This window comes from Hipposideros armiger, unplaced genomic scaffold (assembly GCF_001890085.2).
Source record: "Hipposideros armiger isolate ML-2016 unplaced genomic scaffold, ASM189008v1 scaffold_186, whole genome shotgun sequence".
Taxonomy (NCBI): Eukaryota; Metazoa; Chordata; class Mammalia; order Chiroptera; family Hipposideridae; genus Hipposideros; species Hipposideros armiger.
The window spans coordinates 806,860-824,921 of NW_017731536.1; the positions used below are offsets into that span (position 1 = coordinate 806,860).

The following is an 18,062-nucleotide window of genomic DNA, read 5'->3' on the forward strand; positions in this document are numbered from 1 at the left end:
TAGGGGCCAGGGGCAAGGAGGGAAAGAATTTGCAAACCACGGATGTGAAAGGGTAAATCTAGGTTAGAGAAACTTGTGACTGTGATTAAACCCCTTTCTCCTACTCTGAAAAAGAAGCACAATAAGACGGAAATAGCTTGACCAGATATTAAAACGCATCCCAGAGCCTCAGTCATGAAAACAGGATGGTGGTGACACTTGACTGGATAGATTACTAATCCAACAGAATAGAAAGTACAGAAATAAACCAAAACATGTACAGCAATTTGGTAAACAATGAAGGTGGCTCATAAAAGAAAAACAGCTGCCCTGAACTGTGAGCTGCTCCCGGATAGGGAGACAAATGAGGAATTGCCTGAATTCTTGGAAAAGGTAGGCTCTGAATGGAGACCTTCGTCTCTCTCCTCCTACCCATGGTTTTGGGTCTGCCTGAGCCAAAATAAAATACGGCACTCACTCTAATTGCGTGTTCCTTTCTAAATGCAGATAATTTGGGGCAGCTCAACAGCAGGCTGAGTTCCCGCTTCATTAAGCCTCTGTTCACCAGACAGCTCTTCAAAGGCCCCCTCCCCTGTTGCCTCGGACTTCGTGTCCCTCCCACTGCGGGGCCAGCTGTTCCNCACACACACACAAAAGAACTAGCAGGAAGAATGGCGTCATGCCCTCCTCCTTATTAATATGTTATTATAAGAGGCCAGCAAACGCCACACCCACCTAGACTCTCATCCCACTGGGCTCCGAACATTCCCCAATCTAACATTTCCCATCACTTCTCAATCCTCCAAACCCTTCCATGGTGCCCTCTATAACTCAGCATCCATCCATCACCAGCAAAATCCCTATGTTGTCATCCAGTTCTCTGAAACTTTCCTTCCATGTCTTGATCTAGCAGAAACCTGGCCTCTCCCTTGAGGACCCCTGCAACCGTGTCAAGTGGATTTTTTTCTCTCTGCCATTCCTCCCACCACTGGACCAATGACTCCATCCAGGTGATTCTCGGTCCCACCTCCCTGAAAACCTCCAGCTCCTTGTGTCAGATGATACCACCTCGCCTTACTGCAGTCATCTATGGACTTGCATCTATGAAGCAAGCCCCTGCTCACCATCTCTCTACAGCGCCACTCAGATGATAATTTGTAGGGACCTCAATATCTACATAGGTGGCCCTGCCAACCCTGGCCTCTCAGTTCCTGGACATCGTCTCCTTTCCTACTCTTGCTTCTCGTCTCTCACTCAGCACCCACTTCATGAATGTACAAGACCTTACTTTAGCATTAAAAGTCACCCCACTCTTCCCAAAGCTGTCAGAAATCACTGCCTTCACTTTCTCTCCTCCACTGCCCCATGAATCCCTCCAGCCAGGCCTCTGTCCTCACCACTCGCCTGAAACTGCCTCTGTCGGAGTCCTCCAGTGACTTCCACATTGCCAAGTCCAGTGGCCAGAGCCTTCTATCCATTTTTCCCTGAGAGGTACAGGACTGTGATTTAAGAAACAATCAAAGCTCAAACAGTTATAATCTCATGAGGCTGCTCGACTATTAATGAAACTTTCATATTAATGAGTTGGCAGCAAATTGGGGAGGGGGGAATGGAAAGCTAAAAATATAATTCTCTCTGGGTGAAATACAGACCATCTATCTCTTTAATCATAATTTCGGATTTCTCTTTTTTTTTTAAATGAGTAATGTTAATTTTGTATTCAGAAAAAAACATATACATGCTGTTGTCCCCTGCTCCTCCCACCCCCATCATCAACATAGGGTCTACTGAAATTTAATGAAGTTTGCAAAAAACAATGAAATGCCATGTGAACAACACAGACTAACACAATCACCTCACACAACCTATTTGAGACTGACCACTCACTTTTCAACTGATGGGCTTCTTAAAAACAGGTCGAGCAATTTGCAGAAACTCATTCCTTAGAGAGTTCTATTAGCCTGCTCTGGCTACGTGGCCTTTTAATCAAGAAAACATAACACCCTCATATCTTATTTTTTAATTTTTTTAAAAAATAAATTTTAGACAATAATCACTCTAGTCAACGTCACACACACACAAAAAATTGGGCTCTATCCCTACTCATCAGCAAAGGACAAGCAGAAAGCCAAGACTTCTTCCCGCACCGATTTGTGAAAAGGTGCCTCTCCCCACTGTGGAGTCACAGACGGCTGAGTGAGGAGCTGGGATTGTCCCCCTCATCAGCGGGTAATGAGCCCCATCCTCACCCCACTGTGTCAGTGGAGACCATACGTCATAGCTGGACTTCCACCCCCACCTGGTGGTAATGGGGCAGCCCTCCCCCTCCCTGCCAGTTTAGTATCACAGGAGGTCTAGTGCAGAATCAGGGTTTTGACCACCACCTGCTCCACTTAGCATCTGTGGGGAGCAATAACGAGGCACCCCTACCCCTCACAGCCAGGATGGTGTCAGCCTAGCAGAGAGACATGTACTCCCATCTCTGCACACAAGTAAGGAGGTGCTCCCATCCCCTGGGTGTCAGTGGAGGCCAAGTGGGGAACCTGAACTTCTACCCACATCTGGCAGAAGTGAGGTACTCCGCTTCCCTGACCAGGGCAAAGCCAGGGGAAGCCTGATAAAATAAAAGATTTAAATAAATTCCAGACCCATAATACTCTCACTGTTCAAGATTCGATGAAAAAAACAATGGATTCCAGTAAGATGATCCAGATGTTAGAATCAGATCTGACAAAGATTTTAAAGGAGCCATCATAAAATGGCTTCAAAATAAGCCATTGCAAACATGCTGAAACAAATGAAAAAATAGTCTCAGCAAAGAAAAAGAAAGAACCAGATGAGAATTTTACTATGAAAAATACAACAGAAAATCCCCCCCAAATACAAGCATATGTCCATACAAATACTCACACACATATGTTCATAGCAGTGTTATTCGTAATAGTCAAAAGGTAGAAACCACCCAGACGGCTATCCGCTGGTGGATGGATAAACAAAGTGCTATCTAACCACACCATGGAATATGAATTGGCCATAACAAGGAATGAAGTATTGATATATGGCAGGTAGTCCCTTCTTATCTGCAGTTTCGTTTTCCACCATTTCTCTTACCTGCAATCAAGCACAGTCCGAAAATATTAAATGGAAAATTCCAGAAATAAACAGTTCGTAAGTTTTAAATTTCACACCATTCTAAGTGTGATGGAATCTCCCACCGTTCCACTCCATCCCACCCTGGATGTGAACCACTCCTTTCTCCAGCATATCTACACCAGACACACTCTCCACCTGTCGGTCACTTAGCAGCCATCTCGGGGATCAGATGGACTATCTTGGTATAGCAGTGCTTGTGTTCAAGTCACCCTTATTGTACTTAATAATATGGCGTCAAAGCCACTCACATAACTTTTATTATAGTATAGTTATCATTGCTCTATTTTATTAATCTCTTACTGTGCCTAATTTATAAAGTTTATCATAGGTATGTATGTATAGGAAAAAACATATACAGTAATACCTCGGTTTGCGAGCATAATTCATTCTGGAAACAAACTATTCATATTGCAAGACATCGCTCGTTTACCAAGTTAAAATGTATTATTAGATTGGTGCAAAAGTAGTTGCCTTTGCACCAACCTAATAGAAATGTTTGCTCGTCTTGCAGAACACTCGCAAACCAAGTTACTCACAATCCAAGGTTTTACTGTATAGGATTTGGTGCTATTCATGGTTTCAGGCATCCACTGGGTGTCTTGGAACATTCCCTATGGATAAGGGGGGAACATTATATATTACAATATAGACAAATCTTGCAAACATTAGGCTAACTGAAAGAACTCAGTCACGATAGGCCACATATTACATGAGTTTATAGGAAATGTCCAGGATAGGCCAATATAGAGACAGAAAGTTGATTAGTGGTTGCCTAGGGCTCGGGCTGTGACAGATGGGGAAATTGGGAGTGGATGATTGCTAATGGATATGGGGTTTCTTTGTGGGGTGAGGATAATGTTCTAAATTCACTGTAGTGATGGTTGCACAACTCTTATGACTATACTAGGAACCAATGAATTGTACATATTGAACAAGCGAATTGTGTGATAAATATTATGGGCTGAATTGTGTCCTCCACAAAAAAAGATTATGTTGAAGTCCTAACCCCTAGAACCTCTGAATGTGGCCTTACTTGGAGACAGGGTCTTTATAGAAGTAATTACGTTATAATGAGATCATGAAGTTGGGCCCTAACCCAGCATGACAAGTGTCCTTATGAAAAGGGGCAATGTGAACAGACACGCATAGAGAGGGGACAGTGTGAGGAGACGCAGGGCAAAGATGACATCTAGAAGCCAAAGCAAGACTTGGTACAGATCCATCCCTCAGAGCCTTTCGAAGGGACCAACTCCGCTGATACCTTGATCTCAGACTTGCAGCCTCCAGATCATGAGAAAATACATTTCTGTTGTTTAAATCACCCAGTTTGTGGAACTTTTTTACAGCAGCCCCAGCCAACTAAAACAATACGTAAATTTTCTCAATAAAGGTGCTACCAAAAAACAAACGATATGCTGTCTACAAGAAACTCACTTCAAATACAATAACATAATTAGGTTGAAAGTCAAAACTATTCTAGACATTTGCAATAGTATGATTAACAAAATCGAATAAAATCCTAGCCTTCCTGGAACCTACATTTTTAGAGGAATGGCTGGGTATACCCAAGAATGTGGGTCAAGTGGCTGGAGAAAGGCAAATCTACACAAACATCTACATTTCCGGGGAGAAATGAAAGAAAAGGCGCTCCTGAAGAAGACAGAAAGAGGAAATGTGTTGTTACAAAAACCAAGGAATGGAAGGAACTGTGTCAAATGCAGATGTGCAAGTTAGCAAAAGTCAAGTCCATGGTACTTGACAATTATGTGCACATTTTTACTTTAGCAAGAGTAATTTCAGGAGTGTGATTCCGTCATGTCAACTACCTGCCAGCATCCATCCCCAAGATGCTATTCCTGTCATTTTCTGTTGCACCTACTTGACATAAAACTCAGCCCTGAGTAAACAGGCTTCACCAATGAGCCCTGCTGAGAAAAGTCCCCCAGGTAAATGCCACCGTAAGCCTCTAGTGTCCAACTCACTGCTGTTCTTTCTTACTCACTTCTTGTTCACATTCTCTAGGATCACTGTTTCAAACTATCTCTGCTGTCTTTGTACCACCATCCTCACCCCCTCCCCACTTCTGGAACTGGCCATGTCACTTGGTCCTCAATGATATGAAAGCAAAACCACTAGATGAAAGCTTTCAACTCTTGCCACTCAAATGACACACATGCCTGTGTCTGTCCCTTCATCTGCCTCTGATATGCACCTGAACTTCCCACTCCTGCTCAGGAGCCTAGGTGTACCAACGATCTTGGCCAACCCCTCCCACACTTGCCAAATTTTCATCCCCACAACTCTGATACCATGCCACTATCTAATTAGCGTTTAAACATGAGACTCAAGCTTCCGCCACGTTTAAAATAAATCCCAACCACACAGTTCTATGGCTACAGCCTCGCCCTTCATCACAACCCGTTCTTGAGTTATCCGTATCTGCCCACTTCGTTACTTTGCAGTCTTCCCTCATCCCACTGCATCCTGGGTACAACCTTCATCATTTCACTGAATTTGTTCTTGATGAAATGACCAGATATGGCTTGGTTGGAAAAGCCAACGAAGAGCTATATTACCATAATTCATAAGTTCTAAGATGCATAGTCACTCCTTCCCCCACATTTTAATGGACTACATCTTACAACCAATGGGATTGAAAGGAATGGGTCATAGTTTTTTACATAAAGATGTCAGAATCAGTTATAAATTCAATCAAATATGGTGCTTCTGAAATTTTTTAAATGGCTACCTTATTTTTACATTATAGCAAAAGCTTTTAGCTCCACTGACCACCCTTCCTGAAATCATCTCTTCTTTGGGCCTCTGTGACACCACTTCCGATCTGATACACCTTCTGTCTCAGCTGCTCCCTTAATCTCATGTTCCTTTCCTCGATCTATTCTCTTACTCACCAACTTCTCTAGATGAACTTTTGCACTTTCATGGTTTCAGTACTGAATTATGTTGTAGGATAAGCCTGTAGGTCATCTAATGGCATGTGGGCATGACTCCCAGAGACATCAGGTTAACAGGTTTTTGTTCCTGTTCCAAAGTACTGAGTCCACTAATGATTTGGGTCAAGTTGTTAGCCTAGAGATACTGAGGGTGAGAAATCAGGACGTTTACCCCAACGACTGTATTGTGTAACTCAGTGGAGTGTACCTGCCCAAATGAAGTATTCCTCAGTATACAGAGTACACGCAGAATTTCCCCACCCTTATATGTACAGTAGGCTGGGTCTACAAGGGGTCACTTAGGCTTTCAGGCTACTCACACATTATTGTCCCCACTGTGTGCACTCCCCTACTAATCCCCCATTCCTGGCCCATGCCACCGGAAGAACTTGGGAGTCTAGAAGTTCAGTGCACTGATTTCTTTCCAACTCCCCAGCACCTTTCCCCTGTATCATCTGCCCCAAACATGTACTTCCTTCCTGTTTTCCCCTTTTGGTGAACACCTGCTACTCAGGTATTAAAATGATTTCCACAGTCAGCATAAGTCAAATACAAAGTTACCCACCATTTTTTCATTCACAAATCTTTATTGAGCACCTACTATGCACCACACCTTTTTAGGCTCTGGGAAGCAAGTGAAATGAGGTATCACCCCTGCCCTCATGGAGCTTACAATCTAGTAGGGGAAACAGACAGTACACAGGGAACCAATACATAAACATACAGATACAGAACAATGTGATAAGGATAGCTAGGAAACGCCTTTTTAGATCAAGGCCTCTCTTGTGGTTAAAAGTTGTATTTGGAGCCTGGTTCTCCACTTATAAGCTGCATGACCTTAGGCAAGTAATTTACCCTCAGAATCTGTTTCCACATTCGTAAAACAGAGATAGTCATACCAAACTAATGCTCACTACTGTTACTATTATGAGAACTCTTCAATGCCTCTCACTGCTTTACAAGGTCCTTTTTGATTTCTTACATATTCAATACTTACTATTCACGAGCAAATTTCCAGCTATTGTTCATGGTCAATCCTCTTTACTGGACAAACTCCCAATCAACTCTTGTTCCCTCTTGCATGCTACTTCCATGAAATCAGTTAGCTGTATCTGTGTGCTACTGTAGAACTCTCTACTTCGCCTTTTACTGGTGCATTTTAATCTAGTAAATCTACTCATCCATATACTCTATTGGAGTACAACTTTGGTAAAGGTAGGTACCTATCCATCTTGTGTTCCAAGTGCCTGAAAGCAATGCCTGGCATATAAAAGGATCTCTAGTACTTGACGACTCAGACATGTAAGCCAAAAGCAGCTGTAGAGGTGAAAGCCATGGAGGAAACAGGGACAGTCGGATGGAAGTTAGGCATGAAGACAAGAGGAAGGGTCAAAGGTCTACGTGGCTGAATTGGCCTTCAGGCCCAGCTCATCCTGAGACAGGAACAAAGATGAAGGTGGGCACAGAGGGAGAAAACAGGCTGAAGAACTAGATCTTTTGACTGAACTAGAAAGCAAAGTCATCTGCTGAGAGGAGTGTGCTTTGCAAAGGAGTGGTAATGTTTCTAATAATTGATGAGAATGGACAGAAGAACCATGCAATGCCAAGTCAAAGGACTGACAGGTGACTGAGGGAGGGGTCCGAGGATATGTTAAGGCTGTGATGATGAAGCAGTCTAAGCTGGACATGAAATACAGAGAAAACAAGCAAAATAGCAGCAGTGTCAGTGGAAGAAAATGGTGGAGGTGAGAAAACCAAAAACCTTAGGCTCAACTGTTGGATGCACCACTCCTAAGAACATGGAAGATATTGAGAATATTAGAATTAGAGATGGCAAGAACACCGTGAGCCAGGAAGTGAAGACTGCCATGAGTCAGAGTGATCAGGAAATTACCTGGTAGGAGCAGCTGATGTATAACCTCTTTTCATGGGCTGCAAAGGGGCAGATTTTGTGAGGCCAGATTTTGTCAGAGGCCTTGGGAGAAATTTAGAAATTGATAGAAGGGCAATGACCACCTCTTGAGATGTGGAATGTGAACACAGACCACACTGATGAGGCAGGATATGGCAGGACTTCAGGTGACTGCCAAATTTGTTATGGCAAGTCAGGGAAGAGAAAAATGGAAAGGTTTGAGGTGCAGCGAACAGAGTTTAGGGAGGAGAGCAGGTGGGTGGGCAATTGCGAGTGGCTAATATACAGAATGGAGTCAAGTGAAGATGAAAATGGAGGACAAGGGAAATTTGCAGTTCTTAAAAGACTGAAGAAAAACAAGGGTTTCATGGCTGCTTCCATTCTGAAATCTCATGCTTAACATCAAACCCCTAAGACTCAGACTTGAGCAATGTCTTCGGCTCTTACTCCCATATCCATTCAGACACTGAACCTGGAGTGACTCTTTGAAATGGCTCCAATAGCCACTCCTCCTTCCTTATTCCGGTGGCCATCGTCTGAAATCGGTTCTCCTAATTTTAGATTCCCGTATTGGTCTCCTAAATAGCACACCTAACGAATGTCACTTCAGTTTAGTCGGAGGGCTTTTGAGTTAGGTCTACTTCAGGACTCCCAAGTCCACTGTGAGACTGACCTGAATCTGCTGCTTCATTTGTAAAATGGGGGCAAAATCGTTTTCCTTTGAAGGGCTATTGTAAGGAAGTTCTTAGCACGACGTCTATTAGTAGGTAAGAATTCTTGATTTTTGACAACTTGATTGGCAGCCCTTTGAAGTCTGGGACCAGATCGTTTATACTACTGTATCCCACAGACTTACAAAACACACTGAATAAATATTTGTTGAATAGCTTGATGAAGACCAAAATAAGAGGCGCACTCTATAACACAAAACTCTTCATTGAAAAGAGTTAAACTCTGAGAACTCAAAATAAAAGCTTTAAAAGGCACTCAGAAATAAAAGCAGTTTGGGAAATAATGAATGTGGCATGCCAATCAAGAATACACCTTAACTATCTGAAAATAGCAACCTGTTTTTCTTTCTCCACAGCTGCCCTTAGAATACCAAGATCTGATTGAAAACACAGAAAAATACAAAGTGAAACCCTCAGCTTGGCCCAGCTTCTGTTGCTGTCTTACTTAGCCTTACCACATTTCCAGTTTGTGTTGGATTGCCTTTGGCTCAGGAGAGCCTACTGGCTTTGGGGAGCCCCGAAAGGCCAAAATGGAGCCTATAGGAAGAGGAAAAGAGAACTGGCTACTAAGGGCTGGCGCTAGGCACAAACGGCTTTTTTTTTTTTTTTTGGTCAAGGTTTTCTAAGAAAGAAAAATGTACTCTGGCAATGGGCTACTTCACAGTGCAAGTAAAACTATGTGAAAAATCATTTGGATAGCCATATAGTATATAGGTGTTTCTGGAACATGTCAGATAGATATATTTGAAATGGGATAGCCCAGGAAAATCTCTGCCAATTACATCCAAATCAGCCCAGCTCACCAGGGTCAGGAAGGCAGAGGGTCATAGTGCAGATGCCTGCAGATATGTTCATGGAAAATACAGACAGATCCTCTCATCTCACATAGTTGGAGTATAAATTAGTATATCCACTTGAAAAGGTGACATGAATTAAGAACTATCTTTGACTAGAGATTCACCTCTAGGAATTTTTCCTAAGGAAATAATTTATGCACAAAGACATTCAACTGTAACATTATGAGATGCAATCTAAAATGTCTAATGGGGGAAGGTGCTATAAATCATGGCACATCCATACAATGGAATATCATGCAATTAATAAAGGTTGACATAGTTTTTAGTGACACTGAATAATGTCTGCAGATTGAGAAAAAGACCAAGATACAAATTATACTGAGAATGAATGAAACTAGGTAAAAACATGCACAAGAGACTGGCAAGAAATACGCAAAAATATTAGTGTTTTTCCCCTTATGTAATAGAATTATAGGCAATTATTATTTTTCTTTATACTTTTCAGTTATCTAAATTTTCCATAATGAGAATATATTACTGGCATAAACAGAAACAAAAACATTATTGAATCAGGCAAGGATTAAAGAATGGGCATTTCTATACAGCTTTATTTGTTTCTGCTAGGCATTGGTTGGTTCCTAGCAACGACAAAAAAAAGAAAAATAGTCATCTATTGACAGTAGCATCACTCTTAAAAAAGCAGAGAAATTCTTAAAGTTTTTTCCCACAAGTTTCACCACATATATGTAGAACTGTAGCAAAAAGATGGTGCATCAGGTTGACTTGTCAATCACCGATCTAAATGTCAACACCAAGCTCCCACACCAAATGGATCCAGGGCCAATATACACAATGGCAAACCCAAGTTTAAATGGCACACTGCTCTACATTTTCCAAGATGAAAAAATTAGGAAAATAAGTGTTTACCAAAAAAACCACCAACAATTAAGTGGTTTTTACCGATTGGGGGCTAGAACTGAACGACAGACCTGAGAATTAAACTACTGCTTTGTAAAAACTGACTTTATTTAAAAAAACAACATGTGACTTATAAGGACTTTATTGGCAGAAGAAAAACTGAAAATTTGGTCACTAAATGACGAGTGTCCAGGATAGGTCTGAAGGTAGAACGTCTGAATGGTCTGAATCTCTAGTCAGAACAGTCTGTTGAACACCACTTGAAATCCAACATCCTATCTTGCTTCAAATTCCTTAAGATTCTACCCTAGGGAAACTTGTTTTACACCAAGATTATAGATCAATTTATTTATACTCACGATCTCTAATCATATTTTCATTCTAGCTTTCCTGAAACACATTAGATAAATGCCACATACCCTAAATTCACCTCTACTGTTTCATTTGGCCTTTATATGCAAGTAAAATCCTCAAGTGGCTCACCGAAGGGTCAGAAAGTTTGTGAATGTAAGCAGATCCTAGTCGTGAAGCTGTATTCAGCACCATTACACTGTCAGGAGTTACCAAAGCAAGAAAAGCCCTTAATATTTCTGTGGGAATCAAGGTAACAATACAGGTTGGCTAGGTGTTTGTAAGAGGCTAGGAACTGCAGTTCCTTTCCTTAAATAAGATGCTCCACGTCCATAGTCACTGGTTGGCTGACATCCAAGTAACAGCTAAGACAACCTCCTCTGACACTGCATTACACTGGGCTTGGTTAAGCAAAAATCTGGGTTAGTAAAATCAACTGCTAAAAAGTCAGGGTCTTCGTAAAAATACTTAGTGACCATAGTAAAAATAGGGATAATGGCTTCATAACCATGCTGTTGTCATAAGGCCAAAAGCATAAAGAAAAGTACTCACCTTCAAAGATACATACATGAAAGCCCCAATTTTAAGATTACAAACTTAAAAGTGCATTTTTAAAAATGTTAAGTCGCCTGTATGAGATAAATTAAGAAACTTATATGTAATTTCAGTGTAAAGCACCAAAAACGAACACTAAAACTGTTCACATATCGAAAAAGGAAACAAATCACAACTATAAAGTCAGAGAGGTATTGGTTACAAGAACCATGCAAATAAACTAATTTCTATTAATATTTTCCTTTACCTTATAAAACTCTGTTGGTTAAACTGGGGAGGAGCCTCAGAATCTAAAGGGTAACAAAATGATAACTAACATACATCATTTCTTTATTAACAAATTATACCACACAAGTCAGGTTACTTTTTCTGCTTACAGAGTATTTAAAGCAGCAACATTAAATCTTACTATGAAGGAATTCTATACCTGCACCAAAGGACTGTAACATGGATTGGAAATCTGATGACAAGAAGACAGAACTGGCAGCTATGGAGCAACTAGCGAGAAATTTGTTTTCCACGTTTTTAATAATAAGCCACTCTCCAAAAAAGGGACAATACATTAAATGGATGATGTAGCCAAAGAAGGATGATATAGAAAATCACATGAAATTATATCAGTACAAAAGGTACACAGAGGCCATGAAAACTTGAAAAGGTGTAAAAACCAAGCAGTGACAAGGCAGCTCCATGGAGCTGCACCAATCCTGAAGTAATGCGTCCCTATTCTATCTGAAATTAGAATTCTTCATCTGGGCACTTCAGCTTGAGAATCAGTCATTTAAAAAGGGGTTTTATCTTTAAAGTGGATGCAGTTTGGGAAGAGAAAGCTAAACACTGGGAAAGTGTTAACTCCTTGAGAACTTAAAAATTATTTCGAAAGCCAAAAATGAAGCCAAGGGAAAATATAAAATTTGGATGAAAATGTTTCTCTAAAGGTAAAACTCAGTTTCCTGAGGGATTTAAAACACATACTATGTAAGACAGCCGTTTTCAAAGTGGGATTCAGGCCCATCTCCCAACCCTTACTTGCTTAAATTCAAACATTTCTGTGTTTTCTTCTGTGTTTTGAGGAAAGAATTCCTTTTTAAAAAAGGAAATCTGATGCCATCCCTAACACTTGTTGTGTTTTGAGTTTGAAAATGATTGCTCTGAGACAGGTTACATTGGTGAGAAATATGACCAGAGATCTAAAACATATTATGTCAGTGTTACTGAAGTCTGAAAAGTTTCAACAAAGATTTGAATATTATTCTGTGAAGTAAATGAGCAAAAGAAGTCCTTAAGAGGAAATTAAACATTATTCTCACCATCCCTAAATCTGTTCTTCCACTGCCCCCAAGCTCTTCAGTATTTCTGGAAAGTGTGAACAAAATTCTTACAAACATCCTAGCCAATACCTTACTCCAAAAACATTTCATTCAATGGCTGCATTGAACTTATTTTTTTGAGAAGGCAAGCCTCTAATTTATAGAAATCCCTAGAATGAGAATGTTCACTTACCAAAGATAACACACATTGTCAGGGCGGAATCTGCGTAATGCTCAACATACCTACTAAAATAGAGCAGCCAGGTCCTAAAACTTCACTCTGCATTCAGTAGCAAACAATATCAAAGGGAAAAATGTATAACACAAAGGCCATTTTTCTTTGATGGACCTGCAGAAGAAAAGTGGAACCCGAGCTTTGGCCACTTATCAAGACTTCATTACTTCAATGAAATAGAACAAATCTCCATGGAAAGGACACATTCGGCAAACATAACTTCTTTCCATATATTTTTCTTTCACATTGGGTTAAACAAAAGTTGCTGTCATTTTAGAATCACTGATTACATCTTTTTTTAATTAAAGTTTACTTGAACATTTACATAATTTTATTGCTGCTTATTACAACAAAAAAATTTGTAACTTATTTGTAGAATCCATCCAGTCACATATGAAATTGAAATCCATCTCCCAAGAAGATAGTCATGGCTGAATGCATCTGATGCTCAGAGTACAGCATATGAGTAAGAAAAATCCTGTGTGTCATTTGGTTCTTGCTGCAGTCATCTGTGTTATCTCAGAAAGCAAAAGAATCCATTTGACGTTTCAATAAATACCAAAGTAATTGTTACCAAAAAAATAGCTTCCACGGACCAGAGATCCAAGAAAGAGCAGTTTTGATGCATGATTCCTAGAATCGAGTGAGTCCTCCTTTAGTCCAATGAGATGATGTCAGGAATGTTACTTCCACTGCTGGTAATGACCCCTGTCTCACTCCTGCTGCTGGATGAGCTAACATGAGTACTGCTTTCATGGGGGCTGGTGGTGGTGACAGACGTACTGCTTGCTGTTAAGGGTGAGGTGAGACTATCCAAAAACATAGGAGGACAGTACTGCTTGAAACAAATAATGATGCCGATGAGGAAAAGGCTAAATTGATTTTTAAATAAAGAGACTAGAAATTGTTAGATATGCACAAGTGAGAGCCACATGTTTAAATCCCAGGGGGATTTAAATTTTCCTCAAAACGTCACGTCTTTGGACGGAAGGTGAAATGAATTTAGTTATTTTACATTTAGTGAATGCAGCCTATTCTTAATTCTCACAAACTTACAGAATTTGTTGACTAAATGTATAGGTACAATTACAAAAATGTCAACAATAACTGAAGTTATTTAATAGTAAATACTGGCCCCCCAATTATGACGCATAGTTAACCTCAAAAAGAATTTGCTCACTAAATGCATTTGCACCAGGTTTAAATCACACTGTAAAAGGCTAGCAAACACTTATTTTTAATGGTATTAAGCAGACATGCTAATACAAAATTCAATAATTCTTTCAAAATTAAGTGTCCATCAGACCCTTTAGGGATAACGTTAAGACCCATCAGCTAAATGGTGGCTTTTTTACTCCTTTGTACATACATGTAACGATACTTGTGTAATTATAAGGACATCATTCATTCTAACATAGACTACACGGTAGCTAACTACCATGGGGATGCTCAGACCAGAGAATTATCACACGTAATCACAAAATTTTGAAATAAATCTTAAAGGAGATCTAGTCTAATCTAATATTCCTTGTGATGCTTGTTTGACACCCTTCTCCAAGAGTTCCTATTTCATTTCCTTACCATCTTGGTTGCAGATTCCTAAACAAATTCAAACCCGAGCTGAATACTCTTTAATACTCTCAAGAGGAGTAGAGAGAGACAAGAGCTAAAAGCTTTTTCACATCACCGTATTTTATCTGAGAAATAACTACAGTGACTTTAGTAAAATAAGTGAGGTCTAGTATATACTAAAAGAGGAGATGTCCGAAGTTTGTCTTTAGATTGATAGTATGAAAGAAGAACTGTAAGGATACCTGATCAATATTATCAATACTATAGTCCGCTAGAGATACTGTTATAGAACAAGAATTTGAAACTGAGGTAGTTTAGATTATATTACCTTCAAAAAGATATGGGAATGACAGCCCCAGATTTAAATGGCTAGTCAGTGGAAGAACAACTAAAATTCAGCAGGCTGCCTTTCAAAAAAAGTAATTTAATGCTTATGATGAATAACTGTCTTGGTTCGTCAATAAAATGAATGCCGTGCACAAGAACTTCAAGGGGCATTAGTTAAAAGGGAGAAGGAACAGTTCTTAAAGTTTCTAAAGAGTTCTAAAGAAAGGTGAACTCTCAGGTATTAAACTTCTTTATAAGTCAATTAATTCTAATTTTCCACTAAAATTGGGAAAGAATTAGGAAAAAAAAGCCTAGAAACTTACATTTTATTTCTACTACCTCTGAGGCAGTTTTTGACTGCCTAGTGGTAAAAAAGCACTCATTTCATTTGTAAAATGAATACTATTATAGAAACTATAGTCCTGCTTTCAACAGGCCATTTTACGGCCATTTTACCTCTAACTATATCCTTTATGTGTAATCAGCACATATCTGCCCACGGATAACAGATTTACGGGGCAATATGGATGTAAATTACAACAAATCTAAAGATTCTACAGAAAAATGAAGGCATAACCTCACCCTTCTACTGGCTTGTCAATAAGCTGGCCTGACATTTAGCATGCCGAACAGCACTAGGAAATCAGAATCCTCTAGGTTCCAAGATCTTTTTTAAAAAAAGGATGAGTCACATAAAAATCTCAGTAGTACTTGAAGCTTGAAGAATCTATTTCCTAAAAAAATAATATACTTTTGCTATACATAGAATCTACTCAGAATCAACTCAGAGTGAGAAAAGAAATTCCTCATTCTGTGCACGCTACGCTCTCTTGGGCTCAAAATTCATGTTTGTGTGATCGAGTATTCAAACAGGAAGCCAATAAAAGACCCGTAGTCGATTCTGACCAGCCTATGAATCGGTGTTCCGTGTTCTTCCTCTAAATTCCCTCCTCTCAACATTTCTGCCTCCTTCTGTTTCACTTTCCCCTTTGGCTTCCCATGCCTTTTCCTCCTCTGTTTTGCCTCCACTATACGCCTGTCAGTGGACACCATGCTCACTCAGACTTCATGTTGGGACTCTGGATACCAGAGTTTCTTATCCCTGACAGAGAAAAACAGGAATAACTGGTTTACAGTGACTTTAGATTGGGGCATTCCCAAAGTCTGAATCTGATAGCCTTTAAAAACAAGGAAGAATCAAGATAATGATTCAAGTCAGTTTAATCAGCTTCAGCTATTTCCTATGTATAGAACAAGTGTTTTACAATTATTGCTGTAAAGTTTTAATTTCGTCATGTACCACTGCTTCCCTTCATTTTAATGACTCAAATGCTTGTAAGAAATGCCAACTGATTATTAAACTAAATAAAATATAATTAAAAATTCAGGTAGTAAGGCCAAAATATCATAAACTGAGAAACAGTAACTTTATTCCTCCAAATAAAATTGTGAAATATTCATAAAGCACCTCCTTTCCATCAATTTAAGTAACTGAGAGTTGACTGTCCTGATTTTATGCAACTGGTCATTTTTGGTTAGTATGACATAAGCAACAATCAAATACAAATTAGTTGCTTAAATTCAGGATACATACCTGGGGATCAACTGGAATAAGGGAAAGAAAATCCAAACCTAAAACAAAAATGCTTTGTTAATAGTTGTCTCATATTTTGGAGACAAGAATTATTTCCCAAAATCATTTTGTATTTATAAGGCATAAAACATTGGGGGTAAGTGCTTACCATTCTGCAATAGACAAGTTCTATACCAGAAGCCATGATATTGAAAGTGCATAAAACCCCAATACAAACATATTCCCTGACAAAACATCTGGAGAAATCACTTCCCAGAGACTTAAAGAGAGGAGTCCAAAAGTTTCCAGAGAAGTAGGACTTAGTGAAAGCAAACATGTCCCCGCTTCCATCACTTAACAGAATGAAAAGCAGTAAAAACGATGAGATAATTATCTGGATACGGACCACTAAAAAAACATACTTAGGCTCTTAAGAAACTTGACATTTATTTTTTAGAAATACACCACATTGAGCTCCATCTAAAATGCCACTTCTTAAACAGATGTCTATTTCATGGGCCGCTCTCTGTCCCCGTTCCCACATCAATGGTAGTAAGTACATAGTTCCACGCTCTGTACAAAGCAAGCACTTGGTAGTCTCCTCACTAACAAGCTAAACCTCATCACTTACTGGGTTATAAGCCAATGCAGTTTTCTAAACCAAAGATTTACGGTTCTCCAATTAAGCTTTAGAAACAGGAATGTGGAAAAAGTTGCCCAGTAATAATACCATTTTGAAGTATTCAAGTTATAACAATCAATAATTTAAAAAATCTCAGGTCTGAAAAGTCTAGCAATAAATTTCAAAGTCAGTTCCCCTAAACCTACCTCCCTGTTTGACTAAATTTCAAAACATTAAAAAAAGAATAACCACATACTATGTAAAGGTCACTGAGACAGGCCAATTTCTATTCAATTCTGTAAATTTTTATTTGCTGGCAATTCAATGTCACCTTAAATAACAACCATACAGAGTGAAAGTCTGATATTAGACTGTTACTCAAAATAGAGAATATTCCTGGGAATGGTACTTAAAATATTTAATAACCAGAACGAATAATTTATAACTCAAAATTTTAAAGTATATTTATTCCCTTACTCTCTAAATAAGGTATGATAAAAATGCTTATCAAGTGATAGAAGCTATAGCACCAATCATTTGAAACAATGCTTTAGAAATGGAATATGATTTTTCACTTCATATGCCTGTCACTAGCTATATGACACGGCAGGGTCTGAGCCCACACTGGACAAAGGGAATCAAAACGAACTTTTCAAATGACTTCCCTATTCATCAGGTGATGTATCTCAATAAGGAGAGTGTCTGTTCACGTTAATGATACTGTTCAACAGACCCTCTCTCTGCTTCTGTTGAACACTAATTCAAAACGTGTCTAACCCTTAAAATACCTTCCGAGAGTTTTATATATTCAACATTTCTATTTTGACTAAGTCACAAAAATACTTTACTGGCATGTCATTGAATTAAGTGGCTTAATTTTATTAATTGGCTTAATTTTATTAATTTTATTTTGTTTCAAATGGTGTAACATTTTTCTTTTTCTAATAGCTTCTGCTTTTTTATAGTCTATTTAATTTTATATGTTCAGTTACTTTTAATGTTTGCTGAATCACTGAATACACTTAAATAACAAACTTTTTATAAAGCTAAGAAAGTATAGATCTGTTGGAATA

The 18,062-nt window shown here is 39.2% G+C and overlaps 1 protein-coding gene across 2 annotated transcripts in view; it reads right to left on the reverse strand.

The window, feature by feature from the left end:
• Window positions 1-13,184: 13,184 nt before the first annotated feature.
• Window positions 13,185-18,062, reverse strand: part of PIAS2 (protein inhibitor of activated STAT 2) — a 73,792-nt gene continuing 68,914 nt past the window's right edge. For both annotated transcript variants that reach the window (XM_019652721.1, XM_019652720.1), the window contains exons 13-14: window positions 16,389-16,426; window positions 13,185-13,733 (exon numbers count right to left, since the gene is read on the reverse strand). In XM_019652721.1, the coding sequence (XP_019508266.1) occupies window positions 13,551-13,733; window positions 16,389-16,426 (221 nt within the window). In that variant the 3' untranslated portion in view covers window positions 13,185-13,550. The remainder of the gene's footprint in view (window positions 13,734-16,388; window positions 16,427-18,062) is intronic.